The 21,935-nt window shown below is 35.0% G+C and overlaps 1 protein-coding gene across 2 annotated transcripts in view; it reads left to right on the top strand.

Moving 5' to 3' along the window:
• GPATCH2 (G-patch domain containing 2) overlaps positions 1 to 21,935 on the top strand; it is a 137,354-nt gene that overhangs the window by 30,973 nt on the left and 84,446 nt on the right. For both annotated transcript variants that reach the window (XM_085054786.1, XM_085054785.1), the window contains exons 3-5: positions 2,556 to 2,617; positions 9,088 to 9,270; positions 10,260 to 10,339. In XM_085054786.1, coding sequence (XP_084910912.1) covers positions 2,556 to 2,617; positions 9,088 to 9,270; positions 10,260 to 10,339 — 325 coding nt within the window. The remainder of the gene's footprint in view (positions 1 to 2,555; positions 2,618 to 9,087; positions 9,271 to 10,259; positions 10,340 to 21,935) is intronic.

Here is a 21,935-nt window from a genome sequence, read left to right on the forward strand (position 1 = left end):
AGAGCTTATCTATCCTTATCAATGCTCAGCTTTTGGCCAGTTTCAGCCAAATTCAGCAGTGTGTGGTATTCTGGGTGTTATTTAATCCCCACAAGCTTTGGCGCTTGTTGGTGTTTGAAGTGACTAAAGAGAGGTGAAATCTCAATTGCCTATTTTGAAAGGGAAGCAGCACTGAGGCTCAGAGACACCACCCACTGACCTGCAGCCAGGGGGAAAACAGGAGCTGAGCAGTTCCTGGGGACAGCACAAAGCTCCTGTGTCTCAAACAAAACCAAGGTACCAGACAGCTTGTTAGTCATAGGAACTGCAAATGACAAGTATTTCTTCTTTGTTTCCACAAGTGTAGAAATAAAGCTGTGAAAGCTTTTTGGATCGCTTAGCTGTTCCTTCCAAACTTTTGCTTGCACACACTATTTTATAGGACTAGAAGGAGTCTGTGGCTTTTTTCTTTTTCATGGAAGTCTTACTGGGAGCGGAGTTCTCATTACAAAGCAAAGGAATTAGCAGTATACACTGCAAAATTAGATTAAAACTGGAAATAGATTCCATCCTAACAGCTTTCATGTACTTAGATATTAATGTATTAATTCCAAGGGGTTTGAATTTATTCAGTGAAATGACTGCCATGTAGCAATTATCTAGACTGTAATCCCTGCCCTGTGTGGCTGTGGCCTGAGGAGTGTGAACGCTGTGGCTGCCATGGATATACCAGTGTTAGTTTAAATCAAAAATTTTTTAAAATTTTTTATTTTTAAATTAAAGTAGTTATGTTTTCATGAGCTGGCTAGTCCTTCAGTGAGAATAATTTCACATTTGATATATCTTATTAAAAAAGGGAAGGAGACTGTTCTCAAAATTGGAAATTGTGGTAGGGAAAGTGGCTGAAATGTCAGGTTGGCTTTATTTTTAAAACTGCGATTAAACAATAAATGGGCAAGAAGAATCAATGAAGAAGGGATGTTTTTTTCTTTGAAGTGGATGATGTAAAATCATGCACACTCAAATCTGAGGACAGTAAAGTCATCTATGTTATAATTAAAGCTAGAATTGGGTGCTTGCTAAAAGGGAATTACTAGGACTTGCAACATTAGAAAGTTCAAGTCTTGGTCTCCCTCACAAAAGATAGTTCCATTCTTTTTGAATGCATGTCAGCTTTTTTCTTTTTAGGACAATTGTACAAATGCTTTGTGTCGCCTGCTACCATATTGTGTTTCAAATCCTGTTGGGAGGCCTCCGAAAGGATGATACTAAAACAAATATATGCTTATAATTAAATACAAATTAGACAAATGTTATATAATTTATATATTCATATATTAATACATTAAAAAAATTGAGAGTTACTTCTGTGAGAGATTAGAATTTAAAAGGAAACAATTTTCTTAAATGTACTAGTTATTTAGATAGAAAAATAAAAATAAAAAAGGTAAGATAATTGAAACCAGTTGATTTCAAGTATAGGACAGCATGCAAATTGTAATATGAATAAGTGTACAAAGGTAAACAGACCTTAGGTTCTTGTGAGTAGCTTGTATGGCACATCAAGAGTAGCCATAGTATTTATAAAATGTACTTGAATTTGTGTGCTGATCTGAAGTGTTTGAGGGTTTTTTTCAGATTGTTCTACATCTCAAATTAGGTAAAATGTGATAAAATTTTGATGAGAATATTACCTCCATAACATAGCTACTCTCTTGATAAAAAGTGAAATAAAGGGTTTACGGAAAAGTCCTTTCATGTGAAACTCAACAAACTACCATCTGTTTTCTTGAAAGACCAGTCTGATTTACTGTTTAGAGGCATGTGGATTATTGTAACAGTGTGCATACAGCAAAGAACTAAATACCTACTCATGCCTTTGAATTTGAGATGTGTGTGCATGTTGTGTACACACATTCTAATTTTAAAGCCATGCTGGAAGTCATAGGAAGGGAAACTGTACCTTGCTTTTTTTTGCTGATGTTATGATCATGGATCATACTTACATTTTTCAGGGTGACCTTTATTTTGATTTAATTGACTACCTTTGTTATAAACTTTTTTTGTTCTCCCTGAGTAGTATGTCATGAAACCTTAGGCAGTGTCTTTTCCAGAATATTTGCAAATGATGTTCAGAAAGGTAATTTGATTTTCAGACTCTTATATTTCATGTGCTGAAGGAAGGCTTAGGCTGCTTTTGATTGAGACTTTTCCTATTTTATTGAGCAGTGGTGTTCCAGGATCAAGCTGAATTGCACAGCATAAGAAGGGAGCAGTGAGCATTTGATGGAAGCAGATAATAAAATGCATCAATTGTGTCAGCACCTCGTTGCAGTCACATCTGGCTTACTGTCAGGGTACCATTAGATTCCCATGGTTTTATGTTCCAAAAATAATATGCTTTGTAGTTAATGGAACTGGGATATTTGCAGTTTGATTAAAAAAAAAATCATCCTATTTCTCTCCGATCTCTGTTGGGCTTAAGTTCAATCTGAGCACAGCCTTGTCTCCTTAAAATTTTACGACTGAAAGATCAATTGTTCTTTTGATCTGTTTCTTTCTTTTTCTTATTACAGTGAATCCAGCAGTCTGAGCAGCAGTGATGCTGGTTTGTTTACCAATGATGAGGGAAGACAAGGTATTGAAACAATCTTTCCCTTCTCCACCCCTCAAACCACATCAGTTGAAATTCTGTAAGCGTTACAAGTTATTTCATAGGTTAATTACAATATTTCAGTTGATATTACTGTTTTAATGAGTTGAAATGTAGCTTGCTTTCTGTTTTGTTTTTTTTTTAATGTTAGCAGAGGGTGTCTTCTATGCATGACTTAGTCAAAAAGTGTCTTGAGAAGCAGTCTCTCTAATGCGATAAAGTTACTTAAAACTTGAGCATCTCCTAAAAATCATCTATATTAAGTTTTAATTCCTCACTTCCTCCAATTTTCTGACAGGACTCTGATTGTAATACTGCTTTTCCTGCTGTTCTTGAGGTGGCTTTTTTTCTTTCTTTCCCTCCAAATTGATAGGGCAGGATTTTACAGTTCTTTTTCATTCAGTAGTTTGTTTAAAAAGTAATTTCAAACAAACTACTTTTTCTGCAGTCTAAGCCTGAGATTAGAGCTGTTTAACATCTCCCCTCTGAAAAAAAAATTCTTTAATCTGAAATGCAGTGAAGATTGAAACTTTTCCTTTAGTATGCATAATGTTCTCACATGTTTTTATAAAACTATTGATGGTGGAAGTAAAAGGTTGGTGTTTTTATCAACTTTAGTCTTTATGGCAACACATTTACCTGTATTATGCTATGATGGAGTAGGAACTCACTGTCTTTGACAGAATATAAAAATGAGGCAAAAAGTCTCTCAGGTATTAAAAAGACTTGCTTTTCTGTTGGAAATTAAGTTAACGGTAATAGAGGATGTTTTCTTATATAGCTTGCCAAAGGCTACTTGAGTGCAAGAGAACAAATCCTGACCCATTCCACAAATCCAGGTTAAAGGAATGTTTGGGGCTTTTTCTTTTCTTTCTCTAATTTCTAATTCAGTCTGCTTGTGGGGGAAGGGTAGGGCAGGGTTAGTTATCTTTAGTAGGGAGAGGATTTTTCATAGTTAAAACAAAAGTGTTAATTTCTTTGTTCAATGGTAACTTGTGCTATACAAACTGTACTTCCCAGTCTGAGTATCTGTTTTCAGTTGTGCTCATGTTTTTTCAAGAGTTTAAGTTCTGTTTTCAAGTGTTTAAGTTCTGTTTTAACTTCAGGGCTTCAATGCATTAAGTCTTTAAGTACAAGACAAGTCAAAAAGATCTGCTTTTACTTCCCTGTTGGAATGTCTCTTTTAACTTGGAATTTTTAAAACATTTGTCCTCTATATTTATATGTAACATGACCTGTCACACTTCTTAATTGCATGTTTTTCAGTACCCTTCTGATATTTCTATCAATATTTCTATCCTTAAATCCTGAACTATATTATTTAAATCTTTGAATAATATGGTTGAAAACATCTCAGTTGCTTTTTAGTTTTTTTATATATTTTGTGGGAAGAGGAAACAGAAGGAATCAGTCACCAATTGTTTTTTCACTGGTGTGGTGTTACCTTTTTTACTGTTAGTTCTTTACTGTAATGTTGTAGTTCTTATTTTTGTCTGTTTGATTTCTGAACCTTGTTTTAGTTTGCAATTTTCAAGCAGAAAGCATTAGACCTGAAATAGTATTCTGAAATACAAGTAAGAACAACACTAATTAAACCTGAAAAGGATATTGTCATGACAAAACATTATTTTTTCAATCTTTCCTTTGAACTAATTATTTTATGGATATGATCAGAAGACCATTAGCTTCACACTGGAGATCAGACACTTCTAGTTTTGCTTTATAGCTTTGGTTTTGTGCGACTTTTCCATGAAGTCCTATCAGAGATCCTACTTCAAAACCAAAATTGTTGATTTTCTAATAATGCTTATTCCCTTGACAGTAAATACTAGTAATTTTTACTCTCCTTAAGTAAGGTAAGGTTATTTTATCTCTGTGAGTTAATTTGTACCTGAACTGAGACATGTACAAAATTGACAAAAATGAAAGAAGGAGAAAGTTAATCTGATAAAAACAAAAGAAAAGCATAGGTTAGATAAGCAAAGCTGGAAGAGGACAGGATGAAAATGTATTAAGGGAAGAAATGGCTGGTTTTGTTTTCTAGTTTTAAAGCTAGACCCTAATTCCTACTTTACCAGTATTCCTCCTCCAGGATATATATAAGTATCTATATTTATATATGTTCAGAGCACCAGCATCTTGACCTCATTTGTAGTTCAAATTTTCTGCACTTCTGACTTCAGGTCTCTGCTATGTCAAGTGGAGAACCAGAGATTGATTAATGTTGCCTGGTGAAATACTTGGTTTAAATGATGTGCCTGCCATAATTTGGAAGTTTTGGTAGCAGAGGACTAGAGGATCCTGTTCTTCCGGGCAGCATTTGTTCATTTTGTGTTTCTGAGATTAAGAACCACATCTCATTTATTGCAGATAAATAGTCTTTATAAAACTTTAGTTCCCAGAGCATCTTTATCCTATGGGACTAACATTCTAGACAGGAAAGTGACTAAAGCAGCAGTTTTTTGGAGCATTTGGCCAGTCAATTAAATAGTTGAGTATTTACTTTTGAACTTTGGAGTGCCTGACCTTGCAACCTTTAATAATTTCCAAATATTTTTCGGAAAGGATATAGAAATAAATTCCATTACAATAACTAATCTCCAGTAGATAGACTCTCAGAAGAGTTTCCATTTTTATAATTTGATTGAAGAAAAGCAGGTGTAGCTTTAATTGGGGTAGTGCTAGGTACATTTTAATTGTCATCAATTGCTATGATAAAATTGTTGAGACTTGAAAATCTTCTGTTCAACTTCTAATATGTGCTGTGCCATCTAACATTTTTTTAAAACTTCTATTTCCATGAAGATCATGGACAATGTTTAGTGACTGTACAGTCAGGGTAGAAGGTAACTGCTGAACTATTAACAAACCTCAAGTGACTTTTTATGGGTGGTATTTTTTTCAGAGGTTTTCAAATTGGGCAATTCAGGGATAAGATTTAATATTAAAAAAATACTGTAATTCTATCAACTTCTTGAGTATGGAGGTTAGAGGGTCTGCCAACAAAGTAATTGAAAGACCTGAACAGCAGTTGAAGTTTATGTATGAGAAATCCTTATGACTTCCGGTTTTCTTCTTTTTTGCTTTTGTTCCTACTGGTATTTTCATGGCTGTTTTACAGTTATTAAGAACTTTAATGACAAGCAGTGTTATGCCTGGTATAGCAAAATTTACAAGAAGAATTTTGAACCAACATGTCTAGTTTTACACTGCAGCATAAAATACAACTCTAGGATAGGCCTAACTGGTAGGATCTCCTGCAGTTTCAAGGCACTTCACAGGTCTGCTTTACAAAGGCACTTTACAAGTTAAGCCTTCAGCACAATGTTAACAAAACTATTGTTATTCAGACACTAGTGGATGATACCCTGTTTTGGGGGAAGAAATAGTTAAATTGCAAGGATGTTCTGTAATGAGCTTTGTAGCATGGGTACGGGAAATAAAAATCACTGCATTCCTGGTTCATCTACACTTACTCATACACTTGGGGAAATTCAAAATTGACTTAAGACCTCTTAAATCATGACATGCAGCACTTGAAATGTCCTTTAAGATCTAAGCAAGTAGGAAGGAATATTATGTTAATAAAGTGTTAAACAGTTAAAATTGGAGAAGGTCAGGGAATGTCAGAGTTCCACTGTAGATGTGGCTGAGTGTTTAAAGATAGCTGTTCATTATTTTATGATTAAACATATATTCATTACTGTGTCCTTTATGAAAATGACCCAGTACTGATTCAGTATAAGAGTTCTAGTGAGGAACTAATTTGGACCTTGTACAGCATGTCAGTAGCTGCAGGTGACAGGGTGTGTTTCTCCATATAGTAAAGAAACAAAGTGCACAGTGCAAAGTGAAATCACACCAGGTTTGAACTGTTATGGCAAATAAGTTTATAGTCTTTGCAAATGAAAAAGGAATAATATGAAGTTGTTGGATATGACCTGAGTAGCTGAAGTCCTAAATATTTATATAATATACCTTCATATGTATATCTTTTGTCAAGGTAGCTCTGTAGAGCACAAAAAGTAAGATGAAATGTTCCTCTGTGAAGGGGTAACTTCAGCTTCGGCTTTCCTGAAACTCTTTGGATGTGTTGCAGTGAATATCGTGATATCTCCAAACGATTATTACAGCTGTTAGCAGTGGGGTGTTTTTTTTTTTACCTAGAAAGAGAGACACTGGTCATGGAAATGAGCCTAAAATCCTGGAGTATTCCCAGGCCCTGTGCTCTTGCTCTCTGTGTGCATTTTGGTGGATAATGGAGCAGCACAGTATCATGTGGTGTTTGTAGGACACTGGTGCCAAACTTTCCACAGTAACCTCTCAAAGTATCTTGTGGTTGTTATAAGCAAGCACATGTACTGGCTGCTATTGAGCGTGGTCTGGCCATTTTGGATAAAAACAGGAAGAGAGGTAAAACTCTTTCTGTGCGCAGTGGAAAGTTTGTTGTAATCCTGCACTGCTTTAGCTAAAATAAGATTCACGTGAAACTTTTCTGAATATGAAACTGATGGTCATGCAGAAGGTGTCTGTGCCCACAGAGGAACCACCAGAAGCCCACACAAATAATTTTCTAAACTTCTTAAAGAAGGAGGCAAGGAATTTAACATGGAGTAGTAATTAGATAAATATGTAGATACAATAATACAGAGTGAAAATTAGGGAAACAGTCATTGGAGGGAGGAGATAGCCTCAAACTAACTAAATAAATTAAGCCAGAAACTGGCCTTGAAATTTTAGGATTGAAGTTGACATTTCTGAGCTGTAAATTGACTCTGTTGTACTGATCTGTACAGTTATAATTGAATGTAAATTGCTCTGAAGTAATTCCTTGAAGCATTACCATTACACACAAACAAGTTGATGTATTTTAAAAATGTTTTTAGGAGGACGCATGGACTCTATTTTTGAAGATATGGAGGTCTTTCTACCTTTCCTGTACCTTGGAAAAATACAGTAACTTGCTGTAGTCCTGTGCTGAATCAGCATCTTAGGAGGAAAGGACAGTGTCATGAATATTTAGAAGTTTAAAATGTTGAATTTTTAGTACTCCTAAGATCACATTTGCTATGAATACTGTGCTGCCTTTTGAAAGCTAGAAATTAAGCACTATAAAATCCAAGTGTTTGGGTACCAGACTCCTGAGTGGGGAGGCCTCTGTGTTTTATTGCCTATATGTATGAGTGGGAAATTAATTAAATGCAGTGGTCTTCCCTGACTCTGAAAATGGCATCCCTTCAAGCTGGGGCAACTAGTAAGCAAAATGCCTGTGAGTGCTCTTACCTGGATAAGAATATTATTATAGGTTTATGCTTGCCTCAAGGTGATGGTAGGATTTAAAATGTTCAGAGGATTCAGAGTTGTTTAATTTCACAGACAAGGAAGCTAAAAACCAAGTATATCTGTATCCTTCTGTCATGTGGAGAAAGACAAAGAAGTTCAGATCTGAAGTCTGCCTTTGGCAGTAAGGAACATAAGTGCTCAGGGAAGTGTATAATAGCATAAAAAAAGGTGTCTTAGGAGATAGTTGATTAACATACTAATATTTCTATTGCACAAAAAGAATTTTTTTTTCCCAAAGAGCTGCAGTTGGTATATAGCAAAGATACCAGTTTCCTTCCTTAGCTGTTCTTTGTCTTATTGCACATTCCCATGTCTTATTTCCCATGTCTTTTGAAGATATTTTCTGTTCTTCTGAAACTACATGGTGTGTATGAAATAACCTGTTTTAAAACAAACATAAAAATTTATTTTTAGTTGCTAGTGTGTTTATGAGCTAATTTTAAGATCAGATTTTCAGTCTTGTCTTATTTCTTAATTTAAATCCAGGTATTTAAATTCTACATAGATAAATACTGTCAGTAAAAATGACCAACTTTGTGTTAGAATATGGTGTAATTCTCAATCATGTGAGACTGTCAGTTTTCATTTAAAATCAACTTTTTCAAAACTTATTTCTAAATGAACTTAATCAGATTAACTTCATTTAGTCACATCTGTTCATGATTGTTTTCCCCTTTTACTAGCCATACAAATCATGAAATTAAGCTAATTATATACCATTATCAGCTGCAAAGAACCAGTTTCAGTTTTATACCTTTTAATTCCCTGCAGGAGATTAAGGCTTGTTTTTTTGTTAATATGTAAAGTGCAGTAACTTAAATGGATTTCCCCACAGTTATTGCCAAAAGGATTAACTAGTTTATTATTGTTTTCACTATTGTAAATTGGTTTTAAAACATTACATTTTATGATGTTTCATTGATGGCAATGCTTGTCATGCTATTGAGAAACATTTTCCAAATAAAACTGCTATATAGGAGTAATTGTTATACAGCTATAAAGCAAAAGAAATAATAATCCTGTCAGAGTATTTATTGATGGTAACATCTGATTTTTATCTTCTCTGCTCCTCCCTCTTTTTTGGGGGATTTGGGGACACTGTCCTCACACAGGTGATGATGAGCAGAGCGATTGGTTTCATGAAAATGAATCTGGTGGAGCATGTGGAATTACAGGGGTCATTCCATGGTGGGAACAAGAAGACTCCACAGAACTGGAGAGAGAATTGCCTGACCCAGTCTTTGAAAGTATCTTAACTGGTACTTTCCCTCTTATGTCCCGCTCGGGGAGGAGAGGTAAGTAGCAATCAAGCAAATGTAAGCTGTAGAATCACTTGGGTACAGTAGAAAGATATCTGTGGATTGTATGAAATATGTAAAATGTGGACAAAATCTTGGAGTTACCTGTTCGTTTCCTTGAACTTATTAATTTTTAAGATATCATTGGAGAAAAATAACTCAAAGTCAATTATTAGAAAAGTCAGAAGGTGTAAACCAGCTCATTTTTGTAGCCTGCTCCTTTATTTGTTGCCTCAGTGTTTGCATTGAGAATTTTTCAGCATTATTTAAAATGAAACTTGATATTCTGTTTTGTTCCTAGCTTCTGCTGTAATGTATAGAAAATACCTTTTCTCTTTATTTCTAATTTACTTCCATCCACTGTGGATCCAGTGTAACCAATGGTAAGTTCTACTACTGCTGGATTGCATTTACAGCTAGGAACCCGCTCTTGTCCAAAGATTGAAGTTGTCAGAGCTGAGCTTGCTGCCAGAGAATTTGGTTGTACCTTCCTCTGCCACAAGGATCTCCTTTCATATTCAAATACAGCTCTTCTGTGTGAGCAATGGTCAAATCACATTTAAACTACTCTGCACACTGAATGTACTGAATTCTTTTGTGAGGCTTATTCTCTAGACTCTTGGAATTGCTTCAGAGGACTTGGTCTCTGCAGATTGGCCAGATTTAACATTTTCTAGTGATAATGAAGTAAGTGATGCAAAAATCACTTTCCTACTGTAGTTCAGTATGTTCTGTTTATGCAGCCAACTGTGCATAGATTCAGGATGGCAGTAAGAATAGCTGCAGAAATGTTAATTTTCATGACAACTTACTCTTTCTTTCACTTTTCCCATTCTGTGCTCTCTGTTTGCACCAGCACAATGTTCGACAATAAAATGGTTTTATTTATCAGAGTTCATATTGATAGACCAGTGTGTAATGGTGAATTTTACTAGTTCTGTGGTAGGGAAGATATTCTTAAATCAATTTGTGCTTCTTTTTGGTAGGTTTCCAGAATAGATGTAGTCATCTTCATGGAATGCCAGCAAGAAGCATAAAAAAGCCTTCAGGAAACCAGAACGCACTGGTAGGTGTTTTCATTTCTGTAAGCTCATGGGCACTGTTCTGAGGAGTTTTTTGTTTTTTTTTTTTTAAAAAAGCATATTCCTCTCAGGCTTGTTCCCTGATGTTGTAGATGGGTAATGGAACTGTAAGACTCGGTACCACTGCTGCCTGATAGTGTGTGTTTGCTCTTTTTAAATATTCTGGCTCATCCCACTGCAAAAGAAAGAGTCTGTTACTATTTCTCAGTACTTGTTTTGAACTAAGCAGAGGAAAAGGTTTTCAGTGCAGGTGTGTCTGTATAAGTTACCATTTTCAGTATATATTTTATATCTATAAAAAACATACTCCAGTTCTCTTACAATGAAAATCAACCCAAATTTATTCTGATAATACAAAAATTCCAGGATGCATTATGGTACAATTCAGGTCATTTTTTAATCCCAAAAAACTGCTTTGAAAAATATGTCGTTATTCTCTTTTGTTTGGTATATATCTGTGTGGTCAAGAGAAAAGGGTAATACAAAAACAATTAAAGTAGGTTATCTGTGCGTTTGCCATAGACATCATGCATTTCTTTGGACTGAGCCTGTTCTAAGTCTGAAATGAGATGTTTGGGAATTTTTCATACCTACAGCCCTAGGAGCAATGTTTGTAAGTGGAGGAAAAAATTGAACTGTCCTTGCATTTCTGTGCAGTCTAATAATTGGATTTTCCCACAGCTTTTTTCCAAAATAAGTTTCTGATAAATTTTTTTTGAAATTTTTCTTTGGAGAAGGGCATGATGAGAAGAGAAATTTGACTTTTTAAATTAATATGCTAAAATGTATTAATTATAGCCCAGTCCATTCCTTTCTTATAAGAAAAATATTTGGAAGAGGATGTGGGAGATCCTTTATCAGGTGTAATAAACATAGGCCAGGACAATAAATACTGCAACATGGATATTCTTTATTATTTGAGACCATTAAATGTTTTCAAATATAAGTTGCCTAAACAACATAAGTTACCTCTGAGAAATGTATGAGTTACTATATGTGGAAGGAATAGAATGGAACTGCTAGAAATTTAACTCATTTTGAAGAGGCAAGGTTTTTGTAATTGAAGTTCCTGTCCAATAATTGCCATTTGGAGCTGAATAAGATGCTTTAAAACCTTGGCCTGTGATCTCTGCTGTTAGTGGTCATGAATTAGATGAATGCTGTCTAGTACTTGGTTTCCTATCTACCTATTTTTATTTTTGGTTCAGTGCTTGCTTGAGCATATCTGGGATTTGTAGCCCATTTTCTAGGCTTATTGCAATTTCACTCTGGTATTTTATAGGAGCTATTATAACTGATAGGTTAGCTTCATGGTACTGATGATACATGGCTTAACTACCCTAAAACCTGCCTTTTCCTGTAAATTGTAAAAAGGTGATTAAATTTCAATTGATGAAGATATACTGTGAATGTATATATACAATCAAAAAATCCTAATGTTTATTTTCTGCTACACTTTCTGGATTGTCTTTAGGAGTCTATTTTTATCTTCCAGTCATGATATCACATATATAAGGATGGTATTGTAGTTCCCTTTATAACAAAAATCCAGGCCAATCTACTAAAGACTGATAATTCAGTTACCTTCAGTTATTAAATGCAGCATTTGCATAATGCTGTGGAAGGCTGGCATGTGAATGTATCTTCTGAGTCACTGTGTCTAGGCAGGAGTCACATATAGGAGGGATGTGCTGTTAGCTCTGCAGATGCAATTTTCTGACCTCCTTAATGACTATTTATGTTTGTGGGCACATCTGCTGCATCCATCTTTGCAAACGTGGCATTATAAACCAGAGCTCTTGTGCTTCCTTTTGTCAGTGATTGCTTCTTAAGGAAAATCTTCTTTAGATACTTCAATCCAATGACAAAAAAAAGTCATTTAATACCTGTGACATCTGATAACACAGAACAAGAAGTAATTACTGCTATTAGATGGTAACAGTGAAGAAGAGCAAGAATGCTTTTAGAAAGATTAATATCCCAAGGAAAGAACACTTCAGACTCAAGTTATTGAACAGAATTGTGGTGTGAATTAACTCTTTTTTAACAGCAAGAAGTCTGATGTCTGTATCAATGCTTTTACATAGGCATGAAAGGGAGACAAGAAAAAAAAAAAGCAAGAGAGAGAAGGTACACTACCTAAAAGACACACATTGTATCTTGTGTTCAGTCTAAGGATGTGTAATTTGTATCTAGGGAATGTGAGCATGCAGTTGGCCTTTTGCATACAGTCAAAGCTTAAGCCTTTTTGAAAAGCTTGGTTGGAGATTCACAATTATAGCAGCCAGCGGAGCCTGGGTGAGATCACAGGTTTAGGGAAGGCAGAATGAAAAACTGTGATAATGCCTTGATACATACCCTTATTCTCTCTCACAAAGTGTTTAATGCCCAACTGTTTGGGTGTTTTCTTCTAAGAGAAGTATCAGGCTAAGAGTGTGAATATTGCTTGCTATAGACCAAGGAAACTGCCAGTTCATGTCCTGTTCACACCACAGTGGGAGCTTAGGATCAGAGGAAGAATGCTGCTCTTTATGGACCAGTTAGTGAACTTTAACCTGAGGTAGCTACAGCTGGCACTTAGATCCTCTCCAGAAGCTCTACCTGTGTTTCATTAATGAATTGCTTAATTTGAGCAAACTCATGGGTGTTTTTTTTAATCAGATATACTGCCTTTGAGTCAAAACACTTTTTTTAATCATCACACAACACTGGATAAGAAAGAGAGAAGTAAAAACCTAGCATGCACATAGTTTGAAAATCCTTACCTAATCCAACGTGCAGGTTGAGTGAGTTATCATACAGCTGAAAAGGCTGAGCAAGAAAATTAAAAAAAATATTCATCACTGCTGGCTTAGAGCCTTTCAGTTGGTTGTCCATCATTTAAGATAGGCATATTTTCAATGGAATCTGTAATTAAATAGTTTGTCATGTATATATTTTGGGTTGCAGCTATAATGCTGGCTTTCCAGGTCTTCATTGCTTTGTTTTGTGACAGCATCATCTGTAACTAAACTTCATTTGAAAAGAAATAGAAAAGCATGGGATTTCTCTAATACCATGTTAAGTTGATAGTGGTAGCTTTGTAGTCAAAATGAGAGAAATTATACATTTGCTTTCATATCTAAAGTACTCTTTTAAAAATATGTATATTGCATGAAATCTTACTGGGGTTGAATTGAATTGATTGAATTCTGCAGTTATTTAAGACCTGATCAAGTTAGTTCCAAGCCCCACATTGTTTTATGTTAGGCATAGGCAAAATTTCTGAAATTCAGAAGTAATGTTCTCTGAATGGAACTGATTTCTTAGGAGTGCTTTTTTTCTTCCAGTCTTTGTGTGTGTCTACATACTTGGCACTAATCTAGTGACATATAGTTGATATACATGTCACTTTTCTGGTTCTGCATCTGTGTTCTTTCTAGCAAATTGCATGTGAAACTTTGATATTTCATAGAACAAAATCTGAAATCTAACATTTTAGATGTATTAGAACTGCAAAGGTTCATTTCTATGATGCAGAATACTAAATTACCTCTTTACCTAAAATGATTATGGTTGTCATTTTTTTCTCAGGTGGGTTCCTGGGGAGAGCATGAAACCGTTATTAAAGAAAACAAGAGTTAATTATAGTTCGTGAAAACAGAACATGACTATTTTCTCATTTTCTTCAAAGTGTTTTGCCCAACTTAGTATTCAACTGAAAATTTAGACTTTTACTCTCAAGTCCTCCATAGAAATAAGTTTTAAAAATGGGTGCTGCTGTTTTAGCTATTCCTTGTATGGTTCTAGGTACTGTTTCTTCTCTGAAACAGGGAGAGACATTGCAGGGTTTTGTTTGGGAACTCTTACGCATCGTCTCTTCCTGCCTGTATTCCCTGTCTGGGCTGGAAGCTGGTAAGTGATTTCACTGAGCAAAAGTGCAAAAAATATGACCAATAAAAAACGTGCTTTGTTTTGACTCTGTCAGTTTTTCCATCCATCACGTTTATGTCATGGGGTTTGGTTTCATTATAATAGAGACAGCCAATATTAAGTCTTGCACTCCTAGATTGATTTATTTTTTTGCACAGCTGGACTATTGTGCTTGACTATACACAATTGTAATTATTGAAAATGTGCCTAAAGAATGAAAGCTACATTTCCAAGACCCATTATCTGAAGGTGTCTGGATATTTCTGTCAAATCCTGTGATTTTTTTTTTTTAAAGTTCAAAGATGAAAGATCTTTTCTCAAAAAACTGTTGACAGGTTAACAGTCTATTGACATGAGGAGAAAAGATGCATTGAGCACTTGTGCTTTTTTAAACAGCTTTCAAAATGTAAAATCAAATCAAACATTCCTACTTCTAAGTTCTTTCTAACTGAAGAAACAGCAATGTGTTTTCAGGAGCTTTTCTCTTGTCAAAATATTTTAGAAATAAAGTGAAATATTACTGGGCAAGAAACCTTACTATAGATCCAAGGAATATTTCCTTAAAGAATAATTTGGGTGTTGTTTTTACAATATTAGTCTGAGGCCTCTTTGTGGATGCTTTGCAACTTTTGGAAAAACACTGTTTCTCCAGTTAAAGTGTATTTGGTGGTGTGAAGAATTTGTTTACATTGGATGAGTGGTGTACAGTCAGATAAAACAATTCAGTATTAGTGAAGTGCATGAAAGAATTTATCTTCAGTTAATGATTTTCTGTCATTTGGAGCAATAGTCTCTATGTCAATGTGGAAATGTGATGGTGTTAGTTTATAACAAAACTAAACTCTTGGTGTTCACACTTTGATTCATTCAAGAGAAGGAATATTAGGCCTCTGAGGGTGACGTTCTGAAGCCTTGTGCTGCTATGATTGCAAATGAATTTACCTTTAAGTGAGTAGGAGGGTAGGGTTTTTTTTGGTTTTGTAATGGTTTTATTAAGACTTCCTGTCATCAAAAATATTCTCAGCTATTTAAAGCATTTCTCAGTATGCTTTTCCTGGGTGTTTTTTTGTTTGTAATTACTTTAAATTGATACCTTATGTAAAATGTAATGAATGTCGTGCTTTTTTAGTCCTCTCTTTAACTCAGTGCCTTAGTTTTACAATGTAGAGGGATAAAACTTCCTTAAGGAGTGGGTGGTTTCCTGCACTTAGGTGCTTCTTGCAGATACATTTTTTTCAGGCAGAAAAATTCATGTTCTTAGGAGAGGAGATGCAGTGTAAGCCTCACCTTTGATTCTTCCAGTGTTCGGTAACTGTTGGCAAAAATGCTACGATTGTCCTGAGGAATGAGTCAAGTGGCACACTTCTAGACTTCAAAATTTAGTCACATTGAAATAGCTTTGTTTTATAAGAAAACCATAGTTTCTAGCAGAAGGTGTCCCTTCCCATGGCAGGGGGGTTTGACTAGATGGTCTTTAAGGTCCCTTCCAACCCAAGCATAGGAACAAAAGGGAAAAGAGTTTCAGTCAAATTTCAAAATCCCATTATAAAAAACATAGGTTTTGAAATGAAATATATATTTTGTGGATAATGTTGAGGTATATGTGATGTTCGTAACTTCATGTATCTATTCATTTTTGGAGCAACTGCTCACTGTTCTTATACTTTTTAATCTTCACTGTGTATTCTGCATAGCAAGAGCTTCTTTTTCCATAATTTAATTTTCCAGTGCCTTTTTGAAAAGCTTTCACTTATACCGATGCAAGCCTAATATAACTTCCATCTGCCATGGGAAGGACCTGATGGAGCTAAAGCTGCTTAGTGACTTTTGTAATAGCTTAGCATACTTACTCATCAAAACGGTCATCATTAAACCTGTATCATTTTTCATGGTAGGTCAGGAGTTCTCAAAATGATTCTCATCACTAGTAGCACCAACAGTGGTAGCTTATGTAAGACACAGTTGGTTTGTGTTTTGATTGTTCAAGGCGGAGCACTGCAATTAATAGATCGGGTTTGTCAATGTTGATGTCATTGTTATGAAGGGTTTTGATTTCTGCCTATCACTTATGAGACTTATGGTTAAATGAAATCTGCCTTACAAACTGTTTGCTTCAACTGCCAGTGATTTTTGTGTCACCTGAAATTGTCTAATGAAAATCTTACATTATCTTGGTGTCATCACATCAGTAGAGAGGCATAAATAATACCACAGCATTTCTGTCTCATTTGAAGCTGCAGTTCCTTAGCCAGAAAAGAGTTACTGATGAAAGTGAGCCACGTGTGTTTTCTATTCTTTCTTCTGTACCACTTACCTTGTAAATTAGAGTGTAGAGTCTTGAATTGTGCCCTACTGTGATTCTTCAAAATCTAAGACTACCAAGTAAAAAAGTTTAAATGCATCAGGCAATTAATAGCTTGTGGAGATAACAATTGTACTTTATCAACAAAAGGAAGGTATCTTTTAGGTGTAACCACTAAAAGAGATGCTCTGTGTCACAAACCTCACAATAGTTCTTCTTGGTATAGTTGACCTGCTGTGACAATCAAAGCATACCCTTAAACTACCAAAGATTAACTTCTGTCTAGCTGAAGTGAATGTGGTGACTTAGTCTCTTCTTGGACTCTCCAGTATAGTGTCAAAACCAGCATCCCACTTCAGCGAAATAGTTGCCCTCCAGCATTAGTCTCAGAAATGCCAAATGTGCTGCTTAGTTTTTTAAATGCGTTTTGTGGTTTATTCGTGGTGACAAGTGCTATGAACTGTTAGGCTAAGCAGTATTTCTTGTAATTCACCTCAACCCAACCGCTCAAATGATTGTCATCTACAATTTCATTTAAGTTTGTTTTAGAGGAGGACAAATAGCATTATGATATCCCTTTCATTCTTCAGTTAGTGTCTGTCTTGAAAGCACATTTAATACAGTTTTACAGCAGTCTTTACAAATAATAATGATTTTAAAAACCTCTGACCTCAAAATACGAAGCAACATTATTCCTCTTGTTTTCTGCAGCTTTAAAAGAAATCGCATTTCTGGTGTGTGGCTGCATGAAATGTTTCTTCTGTAGACATTCAGAATTTGCTTATTTTGACTCCCCAAGTGCCTGTGGATTCTTTGGTGTTTGATGTTTTAGTGCAAGTCTAATGGAAAAAAATACTTTAAACGTAATTGCCCTTAGTATCTTTTCTTCAAGAATTTCACTCAGTTGTATTTCTTTTAGAAACTTCTTAATGCCTCAAGAACATAATTTTGAAGAATTAATGGTAGAACAGCATCTTCTATCCAGAGTCAAGTTAGGAGTTGGATTTCCTTGTGTTGAGTTTGACGGGGGAGTTGATCATGTAATGCTGATAACAGATAGAAAAACACATGTAATAGGCAAGGAACTATTAGATTATAACAATGCACAGATACTGTGGCTTACCTGATAAGCAACATCTCATTTATGCTGTAATAGCATCATAAACATCAAGTAAATAATGACAGTGATTTCAGCTAACACGTTGTCTAACATTTTTTAACTGAAAGCAAGTGTAAGATCAACTACAGCTCCTAAACACTTTGGAAGTTTCTTCCTAATTCAAACCATAGTAACTCATTCACATGATTAGGTTTTTCCATCATGGCTACTGATAGGTGGTGCAACTTGAAAAGTGTCCTATCTCTTTTTTCAGTTGCTTTCCATGTGGTGGCCATCTATAAGGAAAATTGGCACTTTAGATATCTAGAGGTAAGCAGAGTATTTCTATTAGATATCTAGTTTAAGCCTATTAAGTGACCTTCTAGATTTGTTCTGCGATAAGTAGTTTATATTCAGGTGAATTAATTTGTTTTGTTCACTAGTTCTGTTCCAGAATTACTGTATGTAATGCATATTAAAAAAATCTTATGCAAAGTGATCTGATGGCATTTAGCAGTTTGTCTTTCTGATCATAACTATAAGACAATGATGGGGAATTAGAATGTTTTAATCTTTGGTTTATAACAAAAGCAAAAATACAAACTCCTATGTAAAATGTTGGGTTTTTTTTTTACGTACAGTCTGAAATCATATGGCTTGTACCCAGAGTAAGAGGTGTGATAAAAATAGTGAATTAAACTGGATCTTTAGTGTTCTCTCCAGCAATTCATCATGGAAGTGCATATAACAAATTACTTCAAAATAGAGGACAGAAAATAAAGTAGGAAATATGCATGATATATTGTGTTGAAGTCGAGTTGACCAAGAAAATTACTCTGCTTCTTTTCTGATGTGTGAGGTTATATGGGAATGGAGAGCTCCACCTCTGCCATTCTCTGTTATTGCTCTGACTTCAGTTAGTGAGATGCAAAGACAGTGTTCTAACATGTTAAATATAACCAGAAAGGAGTTGTACCACAGTTGTTGTACCTATCTTACTTCTTACTTATCTGGAAAAGTGACGTGCTTGCTACTGTTTGGTTTCTTGAAATAAGAAAATCAGATGTGTGTATTGAGAGCATAGTTTTGAGAAGGCAAAAAAGTTCTCAAAGCTTCTCAGGGACTGCCTCTTCCAATAGTTGCCACATGGTATTTGTAGCAAATAAGCACATAACTGCATTCAGAACCTTTTCTTTACAAAAATGTAGGCTTTGTTTTATATGTTTCTGCAACTCATTCACTTAAAACAGATCTTCAAATTGAACACTTTATAAAACATGTTTATTCAGCATCAGAGACAGCAATGCTAACTTTAAATAAAATGGTGGTAAGCAATCCTAGAATGGAAAGGTCATTCCGCAAAGATAATCAGTACTTTATGAAAACTGTGAGTTGTGAGGTGAGTCACAGGAAAACTCAAAGCTCCTCAGTTTAGTGGTCTGTTGATGTGTGGGAAAGCCCTACATAAAACATTGGTATGATGTTTTCAAAGTCATAGTTATTACTGTTTTGTCTGTACTCAAACCATTTGTCTAGTTACTGATTTTCATACAGTATCTAGGAATAAAGAGGACAAGAAGAAAAGGTTTATTAACATCAGCACTTCCAGCTGGAGTGGTTCAAGGGTGTATTAGTCCTTGCCTGTTAATTACTGTCCCTTCAGCTGCAGCATAGCAGGTGCTTTTTTAGCTGCTTTTTGAAGGGAAGTGTAAATGCGTGTAACTGATCAAGTGAACCCTTCCAGTCCAACAGTTTTGGTAACAGCTCAAAAACTGTTCTACTCAGCCCCTGAAATTTGACTCAGCAGACTCTTTTACTTGCTCCTGATCTGATTTTTGCTGTGCATAGTTTTTCCTTTTCTCACTGCTGGCTTTGGATAGTCCCTCATTTGACACGTGGTTTTAAACACCTGCATTCACAAGTAGGAGACTAACTTTCTTATTCTGTTATTTCTCAGCTTTGACTTAGCATTCCTGCAGTTTGTGGTTTTAAAGGTCAAGGCAGAAACTTGTTTTCAGTTCAGAGAAGTGAAATTTATTTATTTAGGGAGTCATTCTCCTTACTGTTACCTGATGGGCAAACTCTGTTGCACCTGTCCTGCTTCAGATGTATATTTCTTTAAATACTTGTGTAGTTCACTTTGAAGTTCTTTCTAGATAAAATGTACCCCATTTTTCCTTTACCCTGACCCCTTTGCTTTGCATAAAGCTTTTAAAAGCCTTATTTTACAAAGATCCAAACAAATACAAACAGTGTGTTCACAGTAGGTTGCATTTTTATTCTCTGTAGAATATGGTCAGACTGGAGAAAACCCTTTTTCCTGTTTTCTGTCGCACTGTTATGCTGTGAAAAAGAGAACATGGCATGTGTGGCAATTGAGATTTTGTTGCCATACTGCAGCTTTTGTTGGTGTTTTTTAAAAATCTGTAATCTAATTCTTGGTGTAGGTCTAAGGCAATTTAAAACTGTTTGCAGTACCTAAAAGAACTTTAAGAACATTGCCTCTTAAAAGGTACTCTAAGCTCACTTTTCCATGCAGCAAAAGATAACATTTAAGCAAAAGACAAGAAATGACTGCATAAAATAGAGGAGGGGGAGGGTTTGCACAAATAAAAGCTACCATTTCAGTGTTAAGTTGGGCATAAATAATATAAAATATATTGTTATGCCTTACTCTGGAGAACATTTAACTGGATTTTTTCTGATTGAGAATAAGCATTATATATTATGTGACTATCAAGTTTAAAAACTCTGAAGGTTTATTAAAGTTTCTTTTGTACACAAAGCAGTATCTTCATAAAATTAATTCCCCTATACCAGTGATGCAAATGCATATTTTCTTTAGGATTTAATGGTTTGGTGTTTTTTGTTTCAGGAAAACAACTTCATTTACATAGGATATTTTACTGAATCTTATATTAAATATTACTAGAATGTGGAAAATGTTTTAAAAATATTTGGGGGTTGATGGATTGGTACTCTTCAAAGGGAAACAAAACACTAAATATTTCTAATCCTGCATTATTTACCGCATGGGTGGTTAAATGCTACTTTAAGCCCCATAAAATTAAAAGGGAGAAATCTGCCAACTGTAGCAGGAATTGGATTTAGGAAGAGTGGTACAGAGCCAAAATATTGCTACAGAATTAAATGTCAAAAATCTTCTTTAATAGTAGATATATAGTTCACAGTGTCTGGTTATGATTAATACATTTAATCTAAATCACTGAAAGTTGCTCTCTCCTTTTCCATAAAATACAATAGGACACAAATCAGTTTTACTGTAGGTGGATAACAATTGGAAAATAATGCATCTTCCCGCCCAATAAATTGTCAGTTATACCTTTTAACTAAAATCGATTCATCTTTCCAAAATTTATTACGATTTCTAATAATAAATCTTTTCAAATGTTTATTCATTTGCTTTTTGATACATTTGTGCCACTTTTGCTATGGTCTAATGTTTTTTCTTTTGATTCATTGTAAATTAGAAAATCTATTTTGAGTCAATTTTCTAGTTAAGAAGTTAAAATCTATAACCCAGCCATTTTTTCATAGTCTCCTTTGCACATTTTAATACCCTTGAACTTAGATCCAATCCAGTAAATCCTGATCAGAAGGTGATTAAAAGACTTTTCACTGCAACTTCTTGACTGAGGGCCAGATTCGTAAAACAAGTACTTATGAGATTGTTAGCTGGCTTTTTCCTGCACATGTCCCTGAGTCAAAGAGGAGGATTGAAACAATTATAGCAGATGAACAGATACCTAGGTTTTGGTCAAAGATTTTTAATATGGGCAATCAGACTTGCCCTTGTGGGTGAGAACCCGAAGAGGGTGTGATAGAAGCCTCCTTTTGCTGTCCCTTTATAGCAGCAATACAATGGTAGTAGTGGTGATTGCTAAAACATACTCTGTGTCCCATTATTTGCGGTGTCTGTAATTATCCAGTGCTAGCCTCTTCAAGTGTGGTCATCTGCCGTGTAACATTCTTAACACTTCTTAAAGATGAAAGTATTTTAAAACAAATTTTTCATCACTTTCTCTAATGATTGATCTTCTAATCTGCGTTTGTTTTCACTGTTCAGCAGTTTCCTGCTCTGTATATAATGAAATGTGTCAGAGGGGGATCATCTTTTTTTTTTTTTTAAATCTCCCAATAAGCGTATTTCCTGTTATGAACCCGTTAAAAAATATGATCTTAATCAGATTTCTGACAAGAATTATGTATGAGAAGGTTAATCTAGTATGTAGCCATCTCAAATGTC

The sequence above is a fragment of the Lichenostomus cassidix genome, chromosome 3, assembly GCF_008360975.1.
Source record: "Lichenostomus cassidix isolate B80296 chromosome 3, HeHo_3.0, whole genome shotgun sequence".
In the NCBI taxonomy this organism is placed as follows: Eukaryota; Metazoa; Chordata; class Aves; order Passeriformes; family Meliphagidae; genus Lichenostomus; species Lichenostomus cassidix.